Source organism: Zingiber officinale, chromosome 1A, assembly GCF_018446385.1.
Source record: "Zingiber officinale cultivar Zhangliang chromosome 1A, Zo_v1.1, whole genome shotgun sequence".
Classification (NCBI taxonomy): Eukaryota; Viridiplantae; Streptophyta; class Magnoliopsida; order Zingiberales; family Zingiberaceae; genus Zingiber; species Zingiber officinale.
Genome location: NC_055987.1, coordinates 178,229,226 through 178,253,742, shown reverse-complemented (window position 1 = coordinate 178,253,742; position 24,517 = coordinate 178,229,226). Strand labels below are relative to the sequence as shown.

The 24,517-nt window shown below is 35.8% G+C and overlaps 1 protein-coding gene and 1 long non-coding RNA gene across 4 annotated transcripts; one reads left to right on the top strand and one right to left on the bottom strand.

Moving 5' to 3' along the window:
• The first annotated feature begins 8,290 nt into the window (after nt 1-8,290).
• On the top strand, nt 8,291-13,614 carry LOC122038518. 3 transcript variants are annotated; one of them, XM_042598308.1, is made up of 7 exons: nt 8,291-8,418; nt 9,557-10,016; nt 10,914-11,048; nt 11,130-11,172; nt 12,269-12,328; nt 12,537-12,651; nt 13,166-13,614. In XM_042598308.1, exons 2-7 carry the CDS (start codon nt 9,703-9,705, stop codon nt 13,294-13,296), a joined length of 798 nt encoding a protein of 265 aa, XP_042454242.1. In that variant the 5' UTR covers nt 8,291-8,418; nt 9,557-9,702; the 3' UTR covers nt 13,297-13,614. The 3 variants fall into 3 exon arrangements, 2 of the variants coding, with proteins under 2 accessions (XP_042454242.1, XP_042454241.1); XR_006127881.1 differs by having other exon boundaries at nt 8,365-8,536; nt 12,269-12,345; nt 13,166-13,184; XM_042598307.1 differs by having other exon boundaries at nt 8,365-8,536.
• Nucleotides 13,615-16,263: 2,649 nt separating this feature from the next.
• LOC122012737 lies at nt 16,264-16,939 on the bottom strand. Its single transcript, XR_006120313.1, has 2 exons — nt 16,582-16,939; nt 16,264-16,465 (listed from the first exon to the last, which is right to left on the bottom strand). It is a non-coding gene; the product is annotated as an uncharacterized LOC122012737 (long non-coding RNA).
• Between the last annotated feature and the right edge of the window lie 7,578 nt (nt 16,940-24,517).

Here is a 24,517-nt window from a genome sequence, read left to right as displayed (position 1 = left end):
TAGAAATAAACTAAGTGAAAGTGGAGAAATTATTAGAAACGAGGCTAGACTAGTGGTTAAGGGGTGTAGTCAAGTAGAAGGACTTGACTATGATGAAACATATGTCCCAGTAGCTAGACTTGAATCTATCAGAATGTCACTTAGTTATACAGCCCATAAAGAATTTAAGCTTTATCAAATGGATGTAAAATCTACCTTTTTAAATGGGCTAATAAAAGAAGAAGTTTATGTAGGTTGACCACCTGTGTTTAAGAGTCTAAATCATCCTGGCCATGTCTTTAAACTTAAGAAAGCATTGTATGATCTTAAACAAGCACCTAGAGCCTAGTATGAAAGGTTGACCTCTTACCTAATTTCCAAAGGGTTCAACCAAGGATAAATTCATCCAACTTTGTTGGTAAAATCAATCAACCAAGATATCTTTATAGCCCAAGTATATGTAGATGATATAATCTTTGGTTCAACTAACTCAAAATTTTTACAAGAATTCATAACCTTAATGAAACAAGAATTTGAAATGAGCTTAGTAGGTAAACTAACTTACTTTTTAGGTCTACAAAGTAAACAAACTAATGAAGAAAATTATGTCTACCAACAAAAAATATATTAAGGAATTACTTAAAAAATTTAGAATGGAAAACACCAAAGAAATAAAAACTCCAATGGCAACTAACACAACCTTCGATAATGACCCAAATGAAAACCAGTTGACCTAAAATACTATAGAAGTGCTATAGGTAGCCTTCTATACTTGACTATAAGTCGACTTGACATTTTATTTGCAGTTAGTATGTGTGTTAGATACCAAATCTGTGCTAAAGAATTTCACTTAACTAACATAAAAAGAATTTTCAGATATCTAAAAGGAACTTCAAATGTAGGAATTTGGTATCCTAGAACATCCAATTTTGAACTCATAGATTAGTATGACTCAGACTATACTGGCTGTAAACTAGACCATAAAAGTACAAGTGGTGGATGTCAGTTACTTGGCATATCACTTGTCAACTGATTTAGTAGAAAGCAACATTGTGCTACCTTATCTACTACTGAAGCAGAATATATAGCAATAGAAGAATGTGTTGCATAATTGTTATGGATGATGCACATTTTAAAAGATTTTAATTTAAACTTTACAAAAACAAAAGTACTAATTGACAATGTTAGCTCAATTAATTTAACAAAAAATCTTGTGCATCATTCAAGAACTAAATACATTGAAATTAGACATCACTTTATCAAGGATCATGTCACTAAAGGTGACATTGAACTCAAGTACATTGAGTCCATGTCAAACTTAGCTGACATATTCACCAAACCCCTCCCTGAAAGTGAATTTAGCAACTTACGACGTCAGTTAAAAATGTGTTTAATAGACTAGGACAAATATTTTTAAAATTATTTTCAAAAATTTTCAAATTTCAGGATAAAAATTCTTTACTTATACTTTTCTCAAAATTCCCTTATTTTTAGAATTTTTAAAATCATTTTTAGCCTTAGTCTAGATCAAATCCATAGAAAATATGTTCCTATAGATCTAGGACTCGAGCATCTCACCAACACATTAGAGATACTTTATTTGTGATTGCCAAATTTAGAAAGGGGTGAGATACATAGGCAGATTGCCTAGACTTAAGATGCTTATATTAGTACATCATCATAAGTCTGAGCATTAAATACCAAATCTATAGCAATTAGGTTAAGTAATCCAGGTTAGTCAAACACTAACTGGATAAAATGACTTAACCTGACTAACCAAGTGAACACTGCTACCTTTTGATAGTCAGTTAGTAACTAACGGTTAGACAGTTAAGGATAATTTATAGTTAATTTGTTTATTTTAAAAATAAATATCAGGTTCATGGGGAGGAACAATATCTCTAAAAATTATCTTACAACTCAATAAATTTTCCTTCTAACAATTTTTTTTTTTGTTTTGAAAAATCATATGTTTGAAAAATTCTGATACTTATAAAATCATATGTTTTGAAATATTATTTTGAAAATTGTTTCAAATTTTCCAAACTACTTTAAAATAATTTTACAACACTTAGTATTTTTTTAAAAAAAATTTGGAGAACTTTAACTTTAAATCCTTGAAGTTTTTCTTGGAGAACTTAGTATTTTTAAATTTTTTCAGAAAAATTTAAAGTTTCTAAAGATTAGTAGATTTTAAAGTCTTTCCAACTTTATTAGCCTTATGAAAATACTAATATACAGTGTTTTCAAATTTATTTTGAAAATGGTCTTTAAAATTTTTTTGAAACCTACTTTACAAGATGTCTAGAAATCACTTTGAAAAAGTTTTTGAAAATATTTTTTTTTCAAAACTATTTTTTTTAAGTTATTTTCTTTATCAGTCTGAAATACTAAGTGGTTTCAAAACTATCTTTAAACATACTTTAACATATGTTGTAAAACATTTTTTTTAAAAATAAATGTTTATGGTTATAACATTTTTCCTCCCTCGAGTAATCTTGAAAATTATTTTATTGTAACAAAATTTTCTCTGTTTACTTTCCTTAGCACATTTTTTAAAAATATATATTCATGTTTTGTGATGAATGTCAAAGGGGGAGAGGGTTAAGGGGTTAAGTTGATTAAGTTGGCAAACTCTCAACCAACCCAATCGAAATCTGAATAACTTAAACCATAATATTTATATATTTTTGTATTTTTTTCCCTAACTTAACCCAGGTTGTTATTGCATCAAAAAGGAAAAAATTATTGGTGCAGTTTTGTACTAACGGTCTAACTCAGATTTTGATAAATGACAAGTAAATTAAGTTAGGTTTTGTTATGATCTAACCACTTGATTAAGTGTGTAGGAAATCCAGCTAGGTCAACAGGCCAATCGGATAGCTGGTACAAAATTTAGTTATGTCGACAGGTTGATCGGATAGCTGGTATGAAATCCAGCTAGGTCGACGGGCTGACTGGATAGCTGGTACGAAGTCCAGATAGGTCAACGGGCTGACCCAATATCTAGTAAGAAGTCCAGTTAGGTCAACAAGTCGACTGGATAGCTGGCATTAAGTCCAGACAGGTCGACAGACTCACCGGATGTCTGGCAAACTGGTAAGTTAAGGTCAGTCACTAGAGGAGAGTGACCAAGTGAGGACGCATCCCGATTGAAGGGACAGTAGACGTCGGCCCAGTTTAGGTCTATTTGGGATCCCTAAACTGAGACCTTGACTAGTTCCTGGTCATGGGAGGACAGGAACTAATTACTACTCTCTATTATTATTAAATTATCATAATACTTGTTTTGTAGGGTATTTTGGACTAACATTATCTTGCAGAGCAAAGAGAAGAAAATTACCTTAGGATGAACAGTGTCCGAAGGTCATCCGAAGGCGCCTTCAAGCTTGATGGAAGGCGCCTTCGTACTATTCATAGAAGGCGCCTTCCATGGCTATGGAAGGCCCCTTCCGCGGGATAAAGTTTGGTCGAAGTCGTGGATAAGCACCAGTTGGTCGGGATCAAACTTGCCTCATTGGAGGCGCCTTCCATGCCTTTTATAAGGTTGTCTCGAGAAGGCATTGAAGAACAACACTTATACAAGCTACTACACATTCATTTGAAGTTACGACTGTAGGTCCGGGTAGGCCGACTAGAAGGGGGGTTGAATAGCCTGAAAAGATAAATCAAGACCTTTCTCGAACTTTAGACTTGGGTTAGCAGCAATAGTATAATAAAAGTAAACATTACAAAAACTGAAAGAAGAGACTCAGAATTTTACTTGGTTACAACCGGGGTGGTTGTTAATCCAAGGCAATGACAGCACTATAAAAACTCCTTCGTGTATGCGGAGAAGCCTCTTACAATCTTTGAACGCTCAGACTATTGCTAGGAAGTTGATACAAGAGTTGATTGATTATTTCCTAACTCCAAGAGCTTTTTTATAGCTCCTGAAAATTCTATCTACAGCTTGAGGGCGCCTCCCAAGGGTATGGAGGGTGCTTCCAGTGAAGCAACACAGATAAAACTTTATCCGCTTGCGAATGACCACTTTGGCCAGGTTGAGGGCGCCCTCAATGTTATGGAGGGCACCCTCTATATCATGGAGGGCGCCCTCTACCTGTGCGTATAAATAGCTCCAGCTTTCCTTTGGATCTTCTGCTGCTCTATTCGCTTGGGTGATTGTAGCCAATCGAAATAGGGCTCACCCGAACCCAATTTCTGGCATTCCCCTCGAGTAGGCTTTCGCTTCGACTTCTCATTCCTCAAACATCGCATACGTTCTTCTCATCCACCGGTGTACTCTTCCACGGTACCTCGTCCCTCAGACGCACCGAGCCCGTCTACTCTCTCTCGTGTCATCTTTCTTGCTAGTCGCGTCTTCTGGTCGACTTCCTGTGCTCCTAAGTTCTTGTACACTTAGACACAGGGATTAAACCAAAACAGGACCTAACCTAACTTAGTTGATCACACCAAAAACAACCTTGGGGATCCAACACCGATTGCTCCGGGATCCTGCTACAACTCTGTTGCAAAGCTGCTGCGCCCAACGATTGCTCCGAAGACTTCCGATCGCGATAAGTAGATCAACATCGACACGAGCACTCCCACTTTGATCTTTAAGTGTCGGTAATTTTTCTTTGTAATTAAATACTGCAAAAGGACAAGTGTAGTGTATTGCACTTGTTTAACCTTCTTGTACTCGATTCTCTTTTCTAGAAGTACCGGAAAAGATTTTTAGTGGATTACCCGTTGATAGGTCCACGAGACCTAGGTCTTGGAGTAGGAGTCACCGAAGGCTTTGAACCAGGTAAACTGACCGTGTCTGTTTCTACTTCGCTTAATTGTTTTCTTGATTTCTATTTTTTTCGCTACGTTCGTACTTTGATTTTAAAACCGAAAAGATGAGTTTTTGAAAACCACGTGATTCACCTCCCTCCTCATGTGCGTAATCGATCCAACAATAACTAGTCGAGTGATTAAACCCATCAGTTGAGTGACATTGTATAATAATGTAGCAAAATATTATTTATGATTACTGTGGAGTACTGTAGCACTACTGTAGCAATCATAATTTTTAGATTTTGGGGGGTTTGTGTCTATTAGTCAATCGATAACCTTATCAATTGACTGATACTTCTATTTCAGCCTTGTCAAAGATGAATTCTTATCTTGCTTGATATCCAGTTGACCTTAACCTACTAGAATTTTATTAGTTTGACATATGGTCAATCTTAAGCTGTTGAGACTTCTCGTTGCCTAACATCTGGTCGACCTTGACCTACCAGGACTTTATCATTGTCTAGCATCCGATCAATTTTGATCTGTTGGGACTTCATCGTTGCTTAGCATTCAAGCAACCTTGACCTTCCAGAACTTCACGCCTTATGCCAACTCCCTATTAGATTTCTAACTACCAAGTATCTAGTCAACCGTGACCCACTTGAACTTTCATCTTAACAACTACCTATTAGACATCTGATCACCAAGTATCTAGTCAACCTTAATCTACTTATTATCTCACTCGATCAACAAACATATTAATCAACATCAAAATCACAACTCGAGTTAACTCATGCTTGGTAAACTTTGATCGGGAGTCGATTTGACACCTCTACACATGATCAATTAGGTCGATTCGCGCTTAGTCAACGTTTAACCTTTGCACTTTGAATGAACTAGCATAATGATGCAATATTGCATGACCGGACTCATTCGACACCTCTATGCCCGATCAATCAAGTAATAAACATAATCAAAGTAATAATTAGGTTTATTATTACTTTATATCAAAATGTGATTACGCTCACCCTATGCGCTCGTCATAGACCATTTCCAATTTATATGAAGGGAGGTAAATCACCGGATTAGCTTATCACTAATCGTCAAGTGGTTAAGGGTAGGAGGAGATTTTTCTTCGAGGGCATGCCTGCCGACAATTGATCTCTACCCTATTATAGTAAATTTGTTATCCTCTAACTAATTGGACATCTACGTGAGGGTATTACTTGTCAAAGAGAGAGAAGAATTGTCAATTCTTTGTAAACCTAGTGGGATCATTATGAAAAGAAAGAGAGAGGTCATAGTATTTTGGCAAGATTCTTATCTATCTAAGTTCGAGTGACTAAGATGAATCAACACAACAAGTAAGTTTTGATAGAGAACGAACTAGGAGGGCCACTATTTTAGATAATCACTTTTAAAAATGCACCCCTTTGGATATTTTTAGAAATTAAATTCGGTTGATGAGAATTTAACGAACTTCAAATGAATATTTTGAGAATTTTGCCAATTAGTACACATAATTTATATACCACTGTGGATATATATCTATAGATGATGAATATTAATTCATCAATTATAATTAGATAGGATTGTCACACTCACCAATTATAAATTATAATTCATTTTGCAAAAAATCCACTATTTTCTAAGTTAGTTCTACCCAACTCACTGTCATTTGTCACACAACTCAACGTGGACCCCAATTTATATGTGTGTGACATAATCGATATTTATTTTCGAGAGAGACTGTGCAAGTAATTTGGTCCACGACAAGCATAATTAAGCTTCCTCCAAACCTTTTTCCCATTTCCATGTGCATTATAAAACCCAATATTATTTCTTTGCTTGTGGAGCCTTCCACAGTCTACAAAGTTTGGTGACCAATTTCCACTTAATTTTTTGAACAGATAGATACATCTTAAGAGGCCATTGAAATTTATTCATATTTTAAAGTGATCAAATGACTTCATAATAATCTTGGTCAAAACTACTACATAAATACTTTATGTCAACTTTTGTACTAAATAGATAGATGCATCACCCTAGGTGACCAATGAAATCCCACTCATATTTTTAAAATGACTCGACAATTAATAATGATCTTGTAATAATTTTGAAGAAAATCGTTATATGATTATCTTCTTTTTAAAATGTTGAATTTGAATAGATAGACTTACTCTAAGAGGGTATTACTTGGAGTTGACTATGGTTTCAAGATGATAAAAACAACTAGATATTGTCCTATAATAATTTTGATTAAAAAAGCTACTATTTGATCACTCAATTTATAAATTTTGAATCCAAAGAAAAAAATGCACTTTAAGAGAAATGACTAAGGGTGTGTTTGGTACGCGCGTTTTTCATTTTCATTTTCTAAAAAACGAACGTTTTCTGAAAAATGGTGTTTGGTTTGCATTTTTCGTGCTTATTTTCTAAAAATATAGATAACGTTTTCTAAAAAAATAGAGAATGACAAAAAGTTATTTTCTGTTTTCTAGAAAACACGTGTTTTTAGAAAATGAAAATGAAAAACGCGCATACCGAACACACCCTAAATAATTTTAAAATTATCGTATACTAACATGTTTCTAAATTTTTATTTTATTTATTTATTAAAATTTTAATTTACTCTTAAGCTTATAAAATTTTTATCAATTTAATCTAAATATTTTAAAATTAAAATTTATCAAAGATTTTATTTTTTTTTTTAAAAAAAAATCTAGAATTTATGTAGCAATTTTTTAAAAAAGTATATGTTATTTATAAATTATTTTTTTTTATTGATTTTCAATTTAAAATATATATATATATATATATATATATATATATATATATAATATAAAATACGTGTAGTGTTTAAAAAAAATTATATTACTTTATTTTAAAATATATTATTTATAATTTTTTTTATTTAATATTTATAAGGGTTGAACTAGTTTTGATAAAAATTGATATAATATGCCAAGTGATATGTTTTAGTGAATTTAAATGTATTTAAAATAGATCATGTTTTATATATAAAAAAAAAAGTAATAGAGGTACAAATAATCCAAGTCATTCATGAATTACTCATGAACGATTCGATCAAAATTCAACTTGAGCTCAAAGTTGATTAAGCTCGAATCGACTTGATTAAAAATCGAGTTGAGTTTGAGCCTAATTATTACTGGTTCAATGATTTATTGAACCAAACAAATCAGTAATAATAATTTTTTTATAATATATAATATATTAATTTATTTATTAAAAAAAATAAAAAACAATGAGCTCGAGCTTATAATTAAGCTCAACTGTATATGCTAGAGCAAGCTCAAGCTCAAGTTAAAGTCAGTATAAATTGAGTCAAGATGAGCTGAGTCTAAATTCATAAAACTCGGGTCGACCCGACTCGGCTCGGCTTCGTATTTTCAACTGCCAAATATCGTGTTCAATCAAAAATTGGCTAAATGGCTGAAAATATATAAAAGTTGAGTGGGTTTTCTCGAAAATATGGGCAAACATACAAAGAATGCAAAATGCATGGGTGAATTGATAAAATTCACGGCCTCGCCACAGGAGTGTGTATGATAAGGGCCCCCCTTCAGCTGTCGTTTTCGCGGGAACCCTCCCCAAATTCAACCAGCCTCTTCTCAACGCCGAAGTTGTTCCTAGTTTTTCTGCATCGATTCCAAGGTACAATTTCGTATTTGCTTCTACTCTGGTTTTCTCCGCTATCAAGTTTCGATCCTCAACTGTTGTTTAAGAGGCTCACGGTTGCCTGTTCCCGGCGCCTGTTGCTTCGCCCTTTGAGGTCGGCTGTAAACTTATCTCTTTGCTTTCGCCAAAAGTTCTGGGTTTTTTTAGCTTTCGGTGGCGTCGATCTTTTACCTCTTTTCTTCATAAAGGAATACGCCTAGTTGCCTTTCTGATTGGCTTTTCTTTCTCTTCTCTTTAAAGTCCAGGCTTTGATACGGTTTCAGGAATCTATTGTATTTCTAATTTAATTCATTGGTATGATTCCTTCATCTAATATTTGAAAGGGAGCCTACATCTAATTAGCATCCCCTGTTCTCATAAAGTCCTGATTTTGCTTTAGTTTGAGGTTTTGATGCTAAACATGCTTACCTTTTCCAAGATTTTGAGGAGTGTGAACGAAGGCTCCATTTGCTTGGAAGCGTATGCCTCTTTTTTCCAAAGACAATATGTCTATTGTGATTTTTCTTCAAAATTTTATCACGTTGGAGGCGCTCTACATGGCATGCTCATAGGTAGCTTAGTTGTGTTGTTCCGTGCAATAATTAAATAATAAAATAAATGCAGCGGAAAAAAGAATCCATCAAAGATCTAAGTGAATTCTAATTACACCGTTGGTGTAGAATGTTTACCTCTTGATGCGTAAAACCCTTTTTGTGTATCTGGAGAATTTGGTCGATCTTAGCACGACGTTCACATCTGTAACGATATCCAACGAGCATAATTGGAGTCTCTCAAAATCACACGCATGTTTTATATATATATATATATATATATATATAACTTTTAGGTTATCTTTATATAATAACGTGGTCAAATCTTATCTATTAAAATATTATCTATAACATGGGCTTCATTTAGTTTGGGTTTATTTAAAAATCTAAATAAATATTAGATTAACTTTAAGATCCAATGAAATTAATCCATTATTCTCAATAAGTTGTCATTCAGAGCAATAAACTTTTATGTCAATCTTTGATTTGTTCCTTTTCTTTATCTGTAGATGTTTAGACAGCTAGTTAGAGTAGAAACTAATTTTCACCTGGCATTAACTAGCTTTCTTTTGACTTTTGAGTAGGAAATTAATGCCACAGCACTTTTCTTTTATTGCACAAGCCCATGAAACAATTGGAGCAGGAAGACAGAACCAGATGATTTGTCAGTTCATGAGCTCTGAAGGATATCAAGTGGAACCCTGAAGACGGTGTTATTACAAAAGGAGCAATGCTTAATAATGGTACAGTGGGGCAGGAAAGATTCGAGGGATCATCTGAACCCAATTTATGTACCACCCTAAATCATAGTGGAAATGAAAGAAGAGGAGAGGACGGCATAGTTTCACTCGAGGTGCCAGCAGATAGTTCCTTGCCTCCTATATCACTAAGCATCATAATAATTCCGCCAGCAGATGAAATCACAAAACCCAACAAGAATACCTCCAAATGTACAACTTCTGATGGTGATGAGATGATTCCTGGGATGACTTCCTCAAAGAAGGGTTTCTTGTCAAGGAGTGGGAGCTATCAGGAGCAATGCAGGTAAAAGAATTATTGCACTTCTGAATGCATTTCCCCATTAGATGTTACGTATTATGTTTGAATGAACTGATGAATTGTAGTTTAGTTTAAAACTCATTATTATGAGTTTTCTTGGCTGGGAACTGTGTTTGCTTTTATTGTAGTACACAGAGTAGTATTCAATATGCTAGTCACAAAAAACAACAAATGCATTCATCAACAAGGTACATCATTTAATACACTAGACAGCTAATGGCAAAGAGATTAAGCACCTGTGTCTTAAAAATATGTGGCACGTAATCAATTTCTTCCGTTGGCAAGGACCATAATTGAGATACTAAAAATTGTCTTGGTTTTCTGGAATGATTTTCTTCTAAGATGTATATTTTTATCAAGGATCAATGACAGAAGCAATGGTTGTACCATGTCAATTCCTAGAGTTTGTGAAAAGGTGAAACTCTGGAATAGATAGGTCAACCTCAAGATTTAGTGTTGCTATTGGAGAAGGGGAGAAACATGCAATTGTTGGAGGGAGAGCAACTCTAAAAATAAAAAAGAAAGAAAATTGCTAGGAGGAGCAAGAAAATGGAAGATGGACAAGAACTCATAATGGAATGGAGCTTGTTGTTCTCTTTAGCTGCTGTACTATCTCTTGCAGGTTTGTCCCCATTTATCATGGCTCTTTGTCAATCGAGATTAGGAAGGGGCCGAAAGCACAGTTATTTTTTGAACGCAAGATTGTTCCCACGGAATAACTATATCCAAGTTGAGTATATTACTAGGCTGGAAGTTAGACGGGCAGCCCATTGAGATTAATATAATCATTTTGGTCTAATCATCTTTTTTCTTTTCCGTATTATTATTTTTGTTGTATTTGAGTTTTAATCCTGCAGTTAATTTTGCATTAAACCTTCGCAGAGTATGTCAGCAGCAAGCAGAAGAACCACTGATTGATCTTGGGTGCAGATGCCGAGGCGAGCTTGCCAAAGCTCATCGTTCTTGCATTGATATTTGGTTTCATACTAAAGGTTCAAATAAATGTGAGATATGCCAGTAAGTCTTCTACTATGGAAGAGTTTCTAAGTTACATAAATTGTAGGTGAAGTAATTATTTAACTTGAATCCTTTATCCAGACAGATTGCTGCAAATGTACCATTTCCAGAGTCACAGCCAAGTGTGAGTATATTGAATTTGTCTAGAAGTTTCTCTCTTAGTGACCTGAATAAAACGTCCTTGGCGTTTTGTATAACAGATTACATACAATTTCTACTTTCTAAGGACACTAGAAATTTGTAGAAAGTTCTGTGACTGAGAAATTGGTTTTGAGTTTCTTTTACCAAGATCTTGAAACTCAAAAGTTGACCTATGACTCGTGAGTGTATGACTCAACAGAGACGATCCATGGCCCTTGATTCAAAGATCAAACCGAGTTTATGTAGATTGTGTTCTTAGTGCTGTTGTCATAAGATTGATCATGTTTGACATGTCAGTCTAGCATTAGTCGCCCACATTCTGTGCAAGTGCCAACTTAAGTTTGGAGTTTCCTTTTTATTTTAACTGACGCTCACTTCTGTTGCTCACTACTTGTTAAACCTCGCTTCTTTCTTTCATCAATCCTATTCCCACTAGTTCCTTCTTGCCTTCTCATCATCTTATTCAACTCACAGAGGCAACTTTGAAAACTTGTGATACTTCTTTTATGCTTTACAACTTGTTTTTTACTTTTTAGCGCTTTATGTATATGATTTGTTTAGAAATTGAAAGCAAACTTTTATGTTATTGTGTACTTATGTTTGGTTGTGGATTTGTGTGGTAGACCTGTATTTGAAATTTGAACTTTGAACTTAGTAGTTATTTTTAGCTGATGTTTGAACTTATATTTAAGTTTAGGTATGAGTCATGGATGATAGTTTTCAACTAGCTGATTTATCGAAACTTATTTCAACTAGCATAAAATTTCACCTTATTTTTAGGGAATAATATCAACTTTTTTAAATAGTATATTCTTACAATTTTTCAACCCAGATCATAGACCCTGTTTGGAAATCTATATAGCAAAGCAAGTTTGATAAACTTATTTCCTGCATCATTTGTCCCAGCAAAGTGAAATTATTCATAAATCTGCCAGCTTTTCTGTGAATGAAGTTTGGTGTCTTGTAGGATTATATTTCCAACTCTTAGATGTTACATTAGTTGTTCAAGGATTTGATATGCTCTTCAAGTCTGGATAACTAGAGGTTTTTTAACATGCCATCTTTCCATTTTTCAACAGTCCAACAGCTGGTTGTGGAGGATCAACTCAGGCTACCTGAGGGGACAAGAACATGAAAGGGTATCAATCTTTCTAAGGTTGCTGGAACTTCAGATTTAGCATCGAACTGTCTCCTTCAGTCAATTTGAGTTTTATGTGGAATGGACTTTTACTTATTATTAACGCCAACAGTATCATTGTCGCAATCCCATTTGTAGTTTTCACATTAAGAATTTACTTCATTCCACTGATTGTAGACATACTTACACTTGCTTCTTTGTGTGGTCAGAGATGCTTTAGTCCACTTTGGGTTGCATTTGCTATTTTAATTGGAGGACTGCTGTTGGATGTGCTAGTGTCAGTTTCTCTTGGTGTTTCTGCCTTGCCAGTGAACATCATTATAGGTAACATTCTTATCCTACTGTGATCCGTTTACTAAGTATCTCAGTTATATATTTTCGTCTCCAATTGTACTTTATCGGTTGTCTATCAACTTAGAATCATTCAGATCCTTTAGGAAAGAATGGACAAAATCAAGTATCTTGTATTTCCAAGAAAGGAATATTTCAGAAGAGAAGATAACTTTTTGGTTAACAACTACTTCCTTTGAGATGATAATTCTTACTGAGATATTCTATTTCCACTACTGAGGCAACTGCTAAATTTTCAAAAGTGCAAGTACCTTTTTTTTCTTCTTCTGAAGTTTCTTAAAGGTGAGGTAGATATCATTATTTACTGGCAAAGAGAATCATATGCCTTCATTAAAATTGTGGCAGATTCGGAATGGAACTTCGGATCTGTTTCATGCAGCAATTAGTTCGATATGTCTTCTTTTAGACTTAGAGAGGCACTGTTGTTAGGCACGTAGATATTTACGCAAGTATATATGTTAGCTAATTCCATTAGCATACTTTACAGGTGTTCTCATTGTGCTTGGATTAGGCACTTCTTTTCGACTTGCCATAGAATGTTGTCAAGAGCAGAGTACAAGGAGAAGTCTTCGGACGACAGACATGACTTTCAATAGTCAGTACCATCCAACCGTATAGAAGTGGTATATTATGCAAGGTAACAGTGAACTAGTCATTCCCCTTAAAATTTACACAATATAGGAAAAATATTCATCTTTGCTTAACGATTGTTTGCATATAAACAACAAAAGTGTACCGTTCAACTTTCAGTTTTTTTGTTCTTTCTTTCTGGTCTTATCTACCTGGTTCATTGCATTTCACTCTACAAAAAATCACCTTGGGAAGTGTCCTGTACATTGATCACCATAGTTTGTGATGCTTTTGCATGTAAGTGTAAACATTCATAATTGTCTTTGTCTTCAATAGGATAGTTATTTATGTGCACGTTTCTATTTACGCATCGTCATAGAATGTTTTGATTTGCTAGCAGCGATTTGAGCTTTTGCCGTCCCTCATCTTCGATTGGGGGGTGCCTTCCAGATTGGGATAATCCTAGTGCAGATGACTACTTATCTCTAGACCTAGGTCAACCTCAAGATGTTTTTGAGGTGCAAATTGGCCTGAGCTTCTTGTTCTTGATTCGGCTAGTGTAGGAGAGCTTGCAGGATCCATCTACTCGGGACCTTCTTTGATTTCTTCCTCCTGATTAGCACAACTGCTGCACACTTTAGAAGTCAACCTTCAAGATATTTATCCTATTTGAGATTCGAATTCTAGTCCTCTTATTCTCCTTTTATGCTTTACTCTCTCTAGATCCTTTGTGCTAAGACTCAAGTCTCAACCACGTGGATGAGTAGAGAGGTTAGACAAATTTAAGCAACTTCCAAAAGTAGGTATGAATGAAAGTGTTTCATTTGTTCTATTTGAGTTTGATTTAACATTATACGGAAAGCATGCTAACATAAAAATTCTCAAAATTTTGGAGGTGCCTTTTTTAGGGAGAGATCCTAACTACTATTAAGTGTTTAGGGAAATTTAAAGGTCCTGGATATCCTATGATTTTCACGTAGAGTTCATCCTCCTCTTTGGGATGTAATCAAAGGAGATCTGCTTTAGCTATAAGAAAACAAGTAATTTTTGAAGATTATTAGCGACTTTCAGTGTGCCTTTACTAAAAACAGAAGCACAGGGGATTGCTATATATTTGCAATCAAAGATTACAAACGTGTCTCAAGATAAGCTCGATTTGAAGACACAGTGGCCATGCTAAAGTAACAGCGATTATTCTGTATATTATATTGATTTTGTTAATTTGAATACGAATATTGAAAATAATCTTCTAAAATTTATTGATTCACAAAAATATTAGAAAATAAGACAAAAAGAAATTAACGGCACGGTTAAAAAAATTATTCATCCAAAAACTCTCCTAAAATCAACTAAATAATTGTTTAATATATTTAAAATTCTAAGATACAAAAAGATGAAAATAATCCTTAATAATAACAAAAATTATTCGGAGCTTCCTGCACCAATTGTCTTGGGTTTAAAAAAATTCATCCTTGAATTTAATTTAGTATCATCAGATGATAGCCCAAAAGAAAATCTCCTAGTGGCTATTGCCTCATGAAGTACTCTAGATCAAGTTAACTAAAGCTTCCCTTCACTATTGTGCTGACATGAGTGTCAACCATTGCCAGACCAGTTTTCAAAAGTTCAAAATTTGAAACTTTGGCGATCCAATTTGCATCGGCAATTTACCAAATCATGCACTTAAATATCTTAATTGACCAAAAGGCGTATGTTACTTTGGTTTTTACCAAAGGGCGCATTTTTTCAAATGCACTTCCCTTTTTATCCTTCTGACAAATTAAACCTTTTTTTTGTCGTTTTCCTTTTCTCTCTCTTCTCTTTCCTATTACCTCTTTCATCAACGACATGTAAGATTTATTTATTTTTTTATAACATTTTAATACATTTAGAGAAGCTAAAATAAACAATGGATAGCATAGTTAAACTCCTTGCAACATCAGGAATCCACAGGAACTGAAATGAGTGTAATCTGAGGTCTCTAGGTCCATCAGTGGGTTTCGATCAAAACCCACTGATGGACCTAGAGAGCTCCGATTGCGCCCATTTCAGTTTCTATGAATTCCTGGTGTTACAAGGAGTTCAAATATGCTATCCATTGTTTATTTTGACTTTTAAAATGTGTTAAAATAGCAGAAGAAAAAATCAACAAAAAGGCTCCAAATTAAGCCCACGTTGGGCCTGATATGAAATCATATCAGGCCCACGTTGGGCCTGATATGGAACCATATTAGGCCCAACGTGGGCCTGATATGGAATCATATCAGGCCCAACGTGGGCCTAATATGATTCCATATCAGGCCTAACGTGGAGCCTTTTTGCTGATTTTTTCTTCTCCTATTTTAACACCTTATAAAAGTCAAAATAAACAATGAATAGCATAGTTAAACTCCTTGCAACATCAGGAATCCACAGGAACTAAAATGGGTGTAATATGAGGTCTCTAGGTCCATCAATGGGTTTCGGTCAAAACCCACTGATGGACCTAGAGAGCTCCGATTGCACCCATTTCAGTTTCTATGGATTCCTGGTGTTACAAGGAGTTCAAATATGCAATCCATTGTTTATTTTGACTTTTAAAAGATGTTAAAATAGCAAAAGAAAAAATCAGCAAAAAGGCTCCACGTTAGGCCTGATATGAAATCATATCAGGCCCAATGTGGATCTGATATGATTTTTCCTTGAGCTTCATACAATGTAGAGAAATTAATTTGATGATAGAAAACCAAGAGTTCTGTTAGTCCTATGATTTAATTGTCTTTTTCTCAAGCATGTTGTGCAAATTGATTCTCTGTTCCTCTGAACATTGTTTTATCAGTATATTGCTGATAGGTCCATCTTTGGATCTTGTTTGGTCAGCAACTCTTGATGAATTTCTTGATGGATCTAGTAGGGTTGTGGCTTGAATTTGTGCCTAATTCTTTGTGTTTGTTTTCCCTTATCACCCCATAATTGTGTAATGCCAATGGAAATGGTGTGATTGCCATAACCCACAGTCAATTTTTTTTACTTTAAAAAAAAAAGATTGCATCTTCAGCAATAACTTACCGCTTCCAATAATGCTTTGACATCTGAATCAGCAACCTGGTGTCCGAGCTTGCGCAAACCATACTTTAACTCATCAAAATTTATCTGCCCTTTTTTTGTTGATATCCATATTCTCAAACATTTCCTTTATGTCGGCAATCTCCTCCACAGACAAGTGTTCAGCTATCACCTGCATTAACACAGTTTTAGAATGAACATAATAATACTAGGTGTGTCTTGGAATAATCAGCTGGACAAATGTCAAGCATTCACACAGAAAGAAATCATGAAAGAAAATATTCTCACCCTAAGAGCTTTCTTTTTAAATTTATTCATCATTGAAAATTGCTGGAGTCTTGCTCGAACAATTTCACCAAGATTTACATTGGGTGTCTTATTGGCATTCTGCAGCCAAGGATGATCTGTAATGTGAATCATGAGGGTAATGTTGAGAATACAGAAGATATGATGCAGTATTAAGGCAAAGGTATTAGCAGATATTGCAATATACTGATAAAACAATGTTCAGAGGAACAGAGAATCAATTTGCACAATATGCTTGAGAAAAAGATAATTAAATCATAGGACTAACAGAACTCTTGGTTTTCTATCATCAAATTAATTTCTCTACATTGTATGAAGCTCAAGGAAAAATCATATCAGGTCCACATTGGGCCTGATATGGTTCCATATCAGGCCTAACGTGGAGCCTTTTTGCTGATTTTTTCTTCTGCTATTTTAACATCTTTTAAAAGTCAAAATAAACAATGGATAGCATATTTGAACTCCTTGCAACACCAGGAATCCATAGAAACTGAAATGGGTACAATCGGAGCTCTCTAGGTCCATCAGTGGTTTTGATCGAAATCCACTAATGGACCTAGAGACCTCAGATTACACTCATTTCAGTTCCTGTGGATTCTTGATGTTGCAAGGAGTTTAACTATGCTATCCATTGTTTATTTTGACTTTTATAAGGTGTTAAAATAGGAGAAGAAAAAATCAGCAAAAAGGCTCCACGTTAGGCCTGATATGATTTCATATCAGGCCCAACGTGGGCCTGATTTAGAGCTTTTTTGTTGATTTTTTCTTCTGCTATTTTAACACCTTTTAAAAGTTAAAATAAACAATGGATAGCATATTTGAACTCCTTGTAACACCAGGAATCCATAGAAACTGAAATGGGTGCAATCGGAGCTCTCTAGGTCCATCAGTGGGTTTTGACCGAAACTCACTGATGGACCTAGAGACCTCAGATTACACCCATTTTAGTTCCTGTGGATTCCTGATGTTGCAAGGAGTTTAACTATGCTATCCATTGTTTATTTTAGCTTCTTTAAATGTATTAAAATGTTATCAAAAAAATAACTAAATCTTACATTTCGTTGATGAAAGAGGTAATAGGAAAGAGAAGAGAGAGAAAAGGAAAACGACAAAAAAAAAGGTTTAATTTGTCAGAAGGATAAAAAGGGAAGTGCACTTGAAAAAATGCGCCCTTTGGTAAAAACTAAAGTAACATACGCCTTTTGGTCAATTAAGATATTTAAGTGCGTGATTTGGTAAATTAACAATACGGTGTGGTCTTCCCATCTCGATGTATGATGGTGGATGTTGAGCTTGTGTGAAGGTAATGCAGCTCATGCGCAGGCCCAATGTAGACCTCAAATCTTTGCTTCCATGGAGGTGGTGGCTTTTGTGTGTTATAAGTCATATAATCATAAACTAAGATCATTTCATAGTTCTCCTCCCAGTAACCAAACAAAGAAACAAGATGCATGTGTCAGGGCTGGGATAACATCTCAATTTCAGTTTGGAATTCATGGATGCCTTGCTTTGACATTGAGTTACCATACTTGATTGTGACCTTCATGGTTCCATCATCAATCTCCCTAATATTGGACTCCATGTTTATTTTGATATGATCAACCAAATTAGGTTAGGTCTTGTTTGATTTTTTATCCCTATGTCTAAGTGTGCATGAGTTTAGGAGCGCAAGAAGTCGAGCGGAAGACGCAACTAGCGAGAAGGACGACACGGGAAGGAAGCCGACAGGCTCGGTGCATCCGAAGGATGAAAGAGCTGCGGAAGAGTACTCCGATGGACGAGAAGAACGTGCATGATGTTCGAGGGACAAGAAGCTAGGACAGAAGCTTGCTCGAGGAGAAGGTCAGAAATTGGGTTCGGATGAACCCTATTTCGGTTGGTCGAAATCACCCAAGCGATCGGAGCTTCGGAAGAAGAAGAAAAAGAGATGCTGGAAACTATTTATACCATGCAGGTTGAAGGCGCCCTCAACAGCATTGAGGGCACCCTCAATATTGAAGGCGCCCTCAACAGCATTGAGGGCACCCTCAACATTGAAGGCGCCCTCAATGCCATTGAAGGCGCCTTCGACCTAGTCTACTTGACTGTTTCGACTTTGGATAAAGTTTTATCTGAAGCCTTGGATAGAGGCGCCCTCAACTCCTTTGGAGGCGCCCTCAAAACTCGAGATAGAGTTTCCAGGAGCTATATAAAGGCCCCTAGACTTAGGAATTAAGCAATCAACTCTGTAATCAATTCCTAACAACTTGTGAACTTTCTTAGTGTGTAAAAAGGCTTCTCCACCTATAATGAAGGAGATTCGTAGTGCGCTTTTTCAACTGTCTTGGATTAACAACCATCTATGTTGTAACCAAGTAAAATCCTGAGTCTTCTCTTCTCTGCTTTACTTTTATTTCTGTTTTATTTTATTATTGTTGCTATTCTTGAGTTGAAAGAACGAGGAGGGTTTTGATTTATTTGCAGACAATTCACCCCTCCCCTCTTGCCGGTCTCGCTGCACCAACAAGTGGTATCAGAGCCAGACAGTCTCAGAAGAACTAACCATCGTTTGAAGCAACAAAGATCAAGACGATGGCAGGAACAAGTATACATCCTCCGAAATTCGACGGACACTTCGCGACATGGAAGCGCCGAATGGAGGTATTCTTCAAAACGGATTTTGATATTTTATTAACTATGAAATATGGTTTTTCAGTCCCAAAAGATAAGGAAGAATTCCAGTGGACGAAGAAGGAGCAAGCTGATTTCGTGGCTAACGGAAAGGCAGAATTCCATCTGCTTAGTGTCCTGCTGCCCAAGGAGGTAAGTCAGATCGGAAGCTACTTCTCCGCCAAAGACCTCTGGGAAAAATTCCTAGAGCTCCACGAAGGCACCTCAGAAGCGAAGTTAGCATGGCATGACATCCTCCGGACTCAGCTGACAAATCTTCGAATGAACAACGGTGAAAAAGTAGTGCAACTCCATGCAAGAATCAAGGAGATGATAACTCAACTGACCAATCTTGGAGAATTAGTAACGAATCGAGATTCTATCCGGTATGCGCTCAACGCCTTCCCAAGAACTCCAAAGTGGGCGTTCTTAGTAGATGCTTACTACATCTCTAAGGACTTTGAGATAAGTACGCTAGAAAACTTGTTTTCTACTTTCCAACTTCACAAGTCATGAATTGCAGAACCGAAACAAATGGAGAAGTCAAACCTCAATGTTGCCCTACAAGCCGAGATGGACGATCCCGACTCCAAAGCGTCAATCGACGAAACTGAAGCAGTGCTATTGGTAAGAAAATTAAACAAATTTATTAAGACTAACAAATTGAGATTGCAGTCAAGAAAGCATCAACGCAATAAAAGGACGGCCAGATGCTACAACTGCAACGAGAAAGGGTACATCAAGGATGACTGCCCAAAGTTGAAGAAAAGGGACAAGGAGAAGTCCCAAAGACCGACAACTGCTAAACGCAAGAGTCTGAAGGCTACATGGGATGAATCATCATCCTCCGAATCTGAAGTCGAAGCTTTCTCGGGATTAGCACTGATGGTCAACTATCAAGTAGAAGAAGATGAGACCAGCTCAGAAATGAGCATAGATGAAGGGTGAGGATCATCATAAGAAGAAAGCTGCGATGAAGGGGGAGCATCAGAAATAGAGGTAAGTCAGGTACGTGCACTAACCCCTAAACAGTCTTTTCATTTTATCAAAGTATTTACTAAAGACTTAGTCAAATCAGAAAAAGAAATTGTTGATTTAAAAATACTGTTAGATAATATGAACTCAGAAAATGAAAAATTAAAAATTGAAATTGAAAAATATTTATGCATGCTTAAATAAATTTCAAAAATCAAAAGTTAGAATTTATGGTAAATTAAATTGGTATATCAAACATCACCAAGGTCAACTTAGAAAAATACCTAAAGGATATATACCCCCTAAGTTTTTAACTAATCCAGAAGGAAGGAATCTCTATTGGGTTCCAAATCTCTTCTAAATTAAATATTGAAATTCCTTAAAAGGCTTTGTCTAGAAGTGGTTGATGATCCAATAACCAAGAAGGCCTAGTGCCTCGCCACAGTCTGGAAGCCGATTATCGAATTAAATATTTAATTGACAATCTGATAAAGCATAAAATATCAGTTAATGCTTTTAAAATTCTTGTCAATTATTTGAATTTTTTTAAAAAAACTTAAAAATAGTGTTAAAAGTTTGTTTTAACTTAGACAGTTTATTTGCTTCATTAACTTGGAAATTAGCCCTTTAATTTTTGATGTGATCAAAGGGGGAGAGTTAGTAGTACAAGTTTAGGGGGAGTTAAAAAAAATTTTAAGTTATTTTTTTTGTTAGTTTTTTTCTGAATTTTGATAGATAAATTCATTCTATACTTAGTATTGCAATTTATTTTTAATTGCAAACTTTATGCTTGAAATGTTAGTTTTGTAATTTCTTTAAATTACTTGTTTGGTTTACCCTAATTGAACTTGGGTTGATGCACATCAAAAAGGGGGAGATTGTTAGACCCCGTGGTTGTTTTGATGTGATCAACCAAGTTAGATTAGGTCTTGTTTGGTTTTGATCCCTGTGTCTAAGTGTGCAGGAGCTTAGGAGCACAGGAAGTCGAGCGGAAGACGCAGCTAGCGAGAAAGACGACATGGGAAGGGAGCTGTCGTGCTCGGTGCGTCCGAAGGACGAAAGAGCTGCGGAAGAGTACTCCAGTGGACAAGAAGAACGTGCGCGACGTTCGAGAGACGAGAAGTCGGGACGGAAGTCTACTCGAGGAGAAAGCCGGAAATTAGGTTCGGATGAGCCATATTTCGGTTGGCCGAAATTGCCCAAGCGATCAGAGTTTCGGAAGAAAAAGAAAAAAAGAAGCTGGAAGCTATTTATACCATGTAGGTTGAAGGCGCCCTCAACAGCATTGAGGGCGCCCTCAACATTAAAGGCGTCCTTAACAGCATTGAAGGCACCTTCGACCCAGTCTACTTGACCGTCCGTTTTGACTTTGGATAAAGTTTTATCCGAAGCCTTGGATGGAGGCGCCCTCAACCCTTTTGGAGGTGCCCTCAAGACTCGAGATAGAGTTTCCAGGAGCTATATAAAGACCCCTGGACCTAGGAATTAAGCAATCAACTCTGTAGTCAATTCCTAACAACTTGTAAACTTTCTTAGTGTGTAAAAAGACTTCTCCGCCTACAGTAAAGGAGATTCGTAGTGCGCTTTTTCAACTGCCTTGGATTAACAACCATCTATGTTGTAACCAAGTAAAACCCTGAGTCTTCTCTTCTCTGTTTTACTTTTATTTCTGTTTTATTTTATTATTGTTGCTATTCTTGAGTTGAAAGAACAAGGAGGGTTTTGATTTATTTGCAGACAATTCACCCCTCCCCTCTTGCTGGTCCCGCTGCACCAACACCCAAGGTAGACCTTCCTGAATCCACCAACACCAAGAATGAGAGATTCATCAAAGTCTCGTGTGGTAGCTTGAATCTCTTCAAAGGAGAAGTAACGACAAAGATTAACAAGAAGCGATGATGCATTGATCCCATTTGTTGTCTTGGCTGATGTAGCGAAAGGTTAGTTGCCGATCAAGGAGAGAGGCAACGCACCATAAGCCCCCTCACCAATGGTTGTTTCCTTCAACTTCTGGGTCTTCTTCCTCTTGTTATCTTCCGGCTTAGGTTCTTCTTCTCCTGCTGCTACATGTTTCTGTTTCAATAATCTTTCTCGAGCTACCTCGAATCCCTCTTTTTCACTGCCAAACAATTCATCCTCCTTATTGAAATCTGGCTTCTCTAGATCTCCTTTTTCCTTGCTCCTAAATCCATAATCGATATCATCATCATAATAATCATCCTTGAACATTCCATTCATCTTCTTATCATGATCGGGTCAAATTCCTCTTCTAAATCATCTTTGAATTCATCCAAATCATACGTATAAGTTATCATTCTCCATGGTGAAACCTAATCGTTTTGAAACAAAATTTAAGTGTAACCAAAAAGAAGAAAGTCTCACAATCAATGATCTTGGTTTTGCCCTATCTATCATATGATCATCGCAACTACTCCCACCATGTTAATGCTTTGCTTCTTAGTTTGATGGCGACCAATTTAACTTTCACACGATTGGGACCTTCCATATAATAAAAAATTCTCTGCACTTCGTTAATCCAATCAATAATTTCCTCTACTTGTAACGTGCCACAAAACTCAGGCAGATCACCCATAAACCAAAGTCTACATAATGATCCTCTCGACCATGGCGCTCTAGGAATTGAGTATGTTTGTGATATGGGTTTTTTTTTTAAAGCGGGACCAAAATCACAATCAGAGATCTTACAATCTTCAAAATCTCGTACCGCTAGATGTTGGGTTAATTATGCAGCTTATCTTTTTAAATCCTCAATCTTCACATCCTGGATGCTACGATCACAGTGCAGAACTTCCTCGATCGCAACCTATCCATTACGACTACGATAACGACCTATTGAAGAAGATGCTGAGACTCTAATACCAAATGACGCCGGGTAAAATAATGATTATCCTACGGGATATATTGATTTCGTTGATTCAAATATAAACATCGAAAATGATCTTCTAAAATCTATTGATTCAGAAGAATATCAAGAAATAAAACAATGACAAATAAATGTCATGACCGTAAATATTATTCATCCAAAAACTTTCTTAACATCAATTAAATAAAAATAATTATTTAAATATATATAAAATCCTAAGATATAAAAAGACTAAAATAACCTTAAAATAATAACAAATTATTCGGAGCCTCAGGTATCTAAAATTTCTCTGCTATGGTAGACCTCAACTATTTATAAAGAATTCTACTCTCAAATTTGCAAAAGTTTGACCATGGTTTATATTGAAGAAAATAATAATTGATTGAGTTGGTCCAGTAATTAGTGCAAAGCATTAGTTTCGCATAGTTACTTGGGAGCGACTTGGAAATGCAGCTGCATGTGATGGGTGTTTCACAGTGGGCCTTCTTAATGAATGTTTCGACTACGTTTTTCAACGGTGCATACGCCTCATCATGAATCATGGAAACATTGTCTCTGGCATCGTGGTGGCACGTACGTTTCCTTCAGGAAACATGTTCAAAATTGATAGCCGACACATAATGCGCCAAACATGGGAAAAAAAATTCAACAGAAGTGACAAAGAAATGACACATGGCACCCGTCCTTAACTTGTCCGCTTATTTAATTCTGTATGTACTCATTTAATTCTGAATACTAATGAATTTTTAAACGTATTCTAATATGCTCGAAGCCAATTAGTTCTTTGCCTTGTGGGATATAAACGATTCATTTCTTAAACCGTGTAGGGTTTTAATTACTTTATTTTAATTAGATAGCTTTGTCGTTATTTTTCTTAGATATATCATCCAAGTAGCTAGGGACAAGGAGCAAGAACAGATTAATTAGGGAAACTGCTCTCTCTCGTCACGTTGTTCTAACATGACGAGGTATGATGGTGGAAGATGAAGTGTAGCTGAGCCATCAATTATTGCTGGAATTTGTCACACTCAAATTCAATTGGTTTCGATCGAACAATGGGCTTGTCATTTTGTCGGCGGTTTGATCTAGTATGACAACGTCACTCGCATTAAGTATGACCGCATAAATTTCTCATTCATTAAAAAAAATTATTTATGTAGAATTATTCTTCACTGTCTATGCTCCGATATATAGCCTCGGGCACGATGTGATAATAAGAAATGGGATAAAGGTTATTCTTCCAATGGTATATCATACTTTTAAGGTGCTTGAACCATTCGTGATATTTGATCATCTGTTAAGACTTATCTATTCTTATTGAATTTATTCAAAAACTTTCGTAAATATGAGCTGATGACCTTCAATATTAGTCAGTTCTAAGGGTTGGATATCTATATTACAAAAAAAAAT

Excerpts from the sequence above, each read along its gene's own strand:
- LOC122038518 (XM_042598308.1), top strand. The coding sequence starts at position 9,703 with ATGCTTAATAATGGTACAGTGGGGCAGGAAAGATTCGAGGGATCATCT. Across the intron at positions 11,173-12,268 it reads TTCCAGAGTCACAGCCAAGT|TCCAACAGCTGGTTGTGGAG; the intron begins GTGAGTATATTG and ends ATTTTTCAACAG. Across the intron at positions 12,329-12,536 it reads GGGGACAAGAACATGAAAGG|AGATGCTTTAGTCCACTTTG; the intron begins GTATCAATCTTT and ends TTGTGTGGTCAG.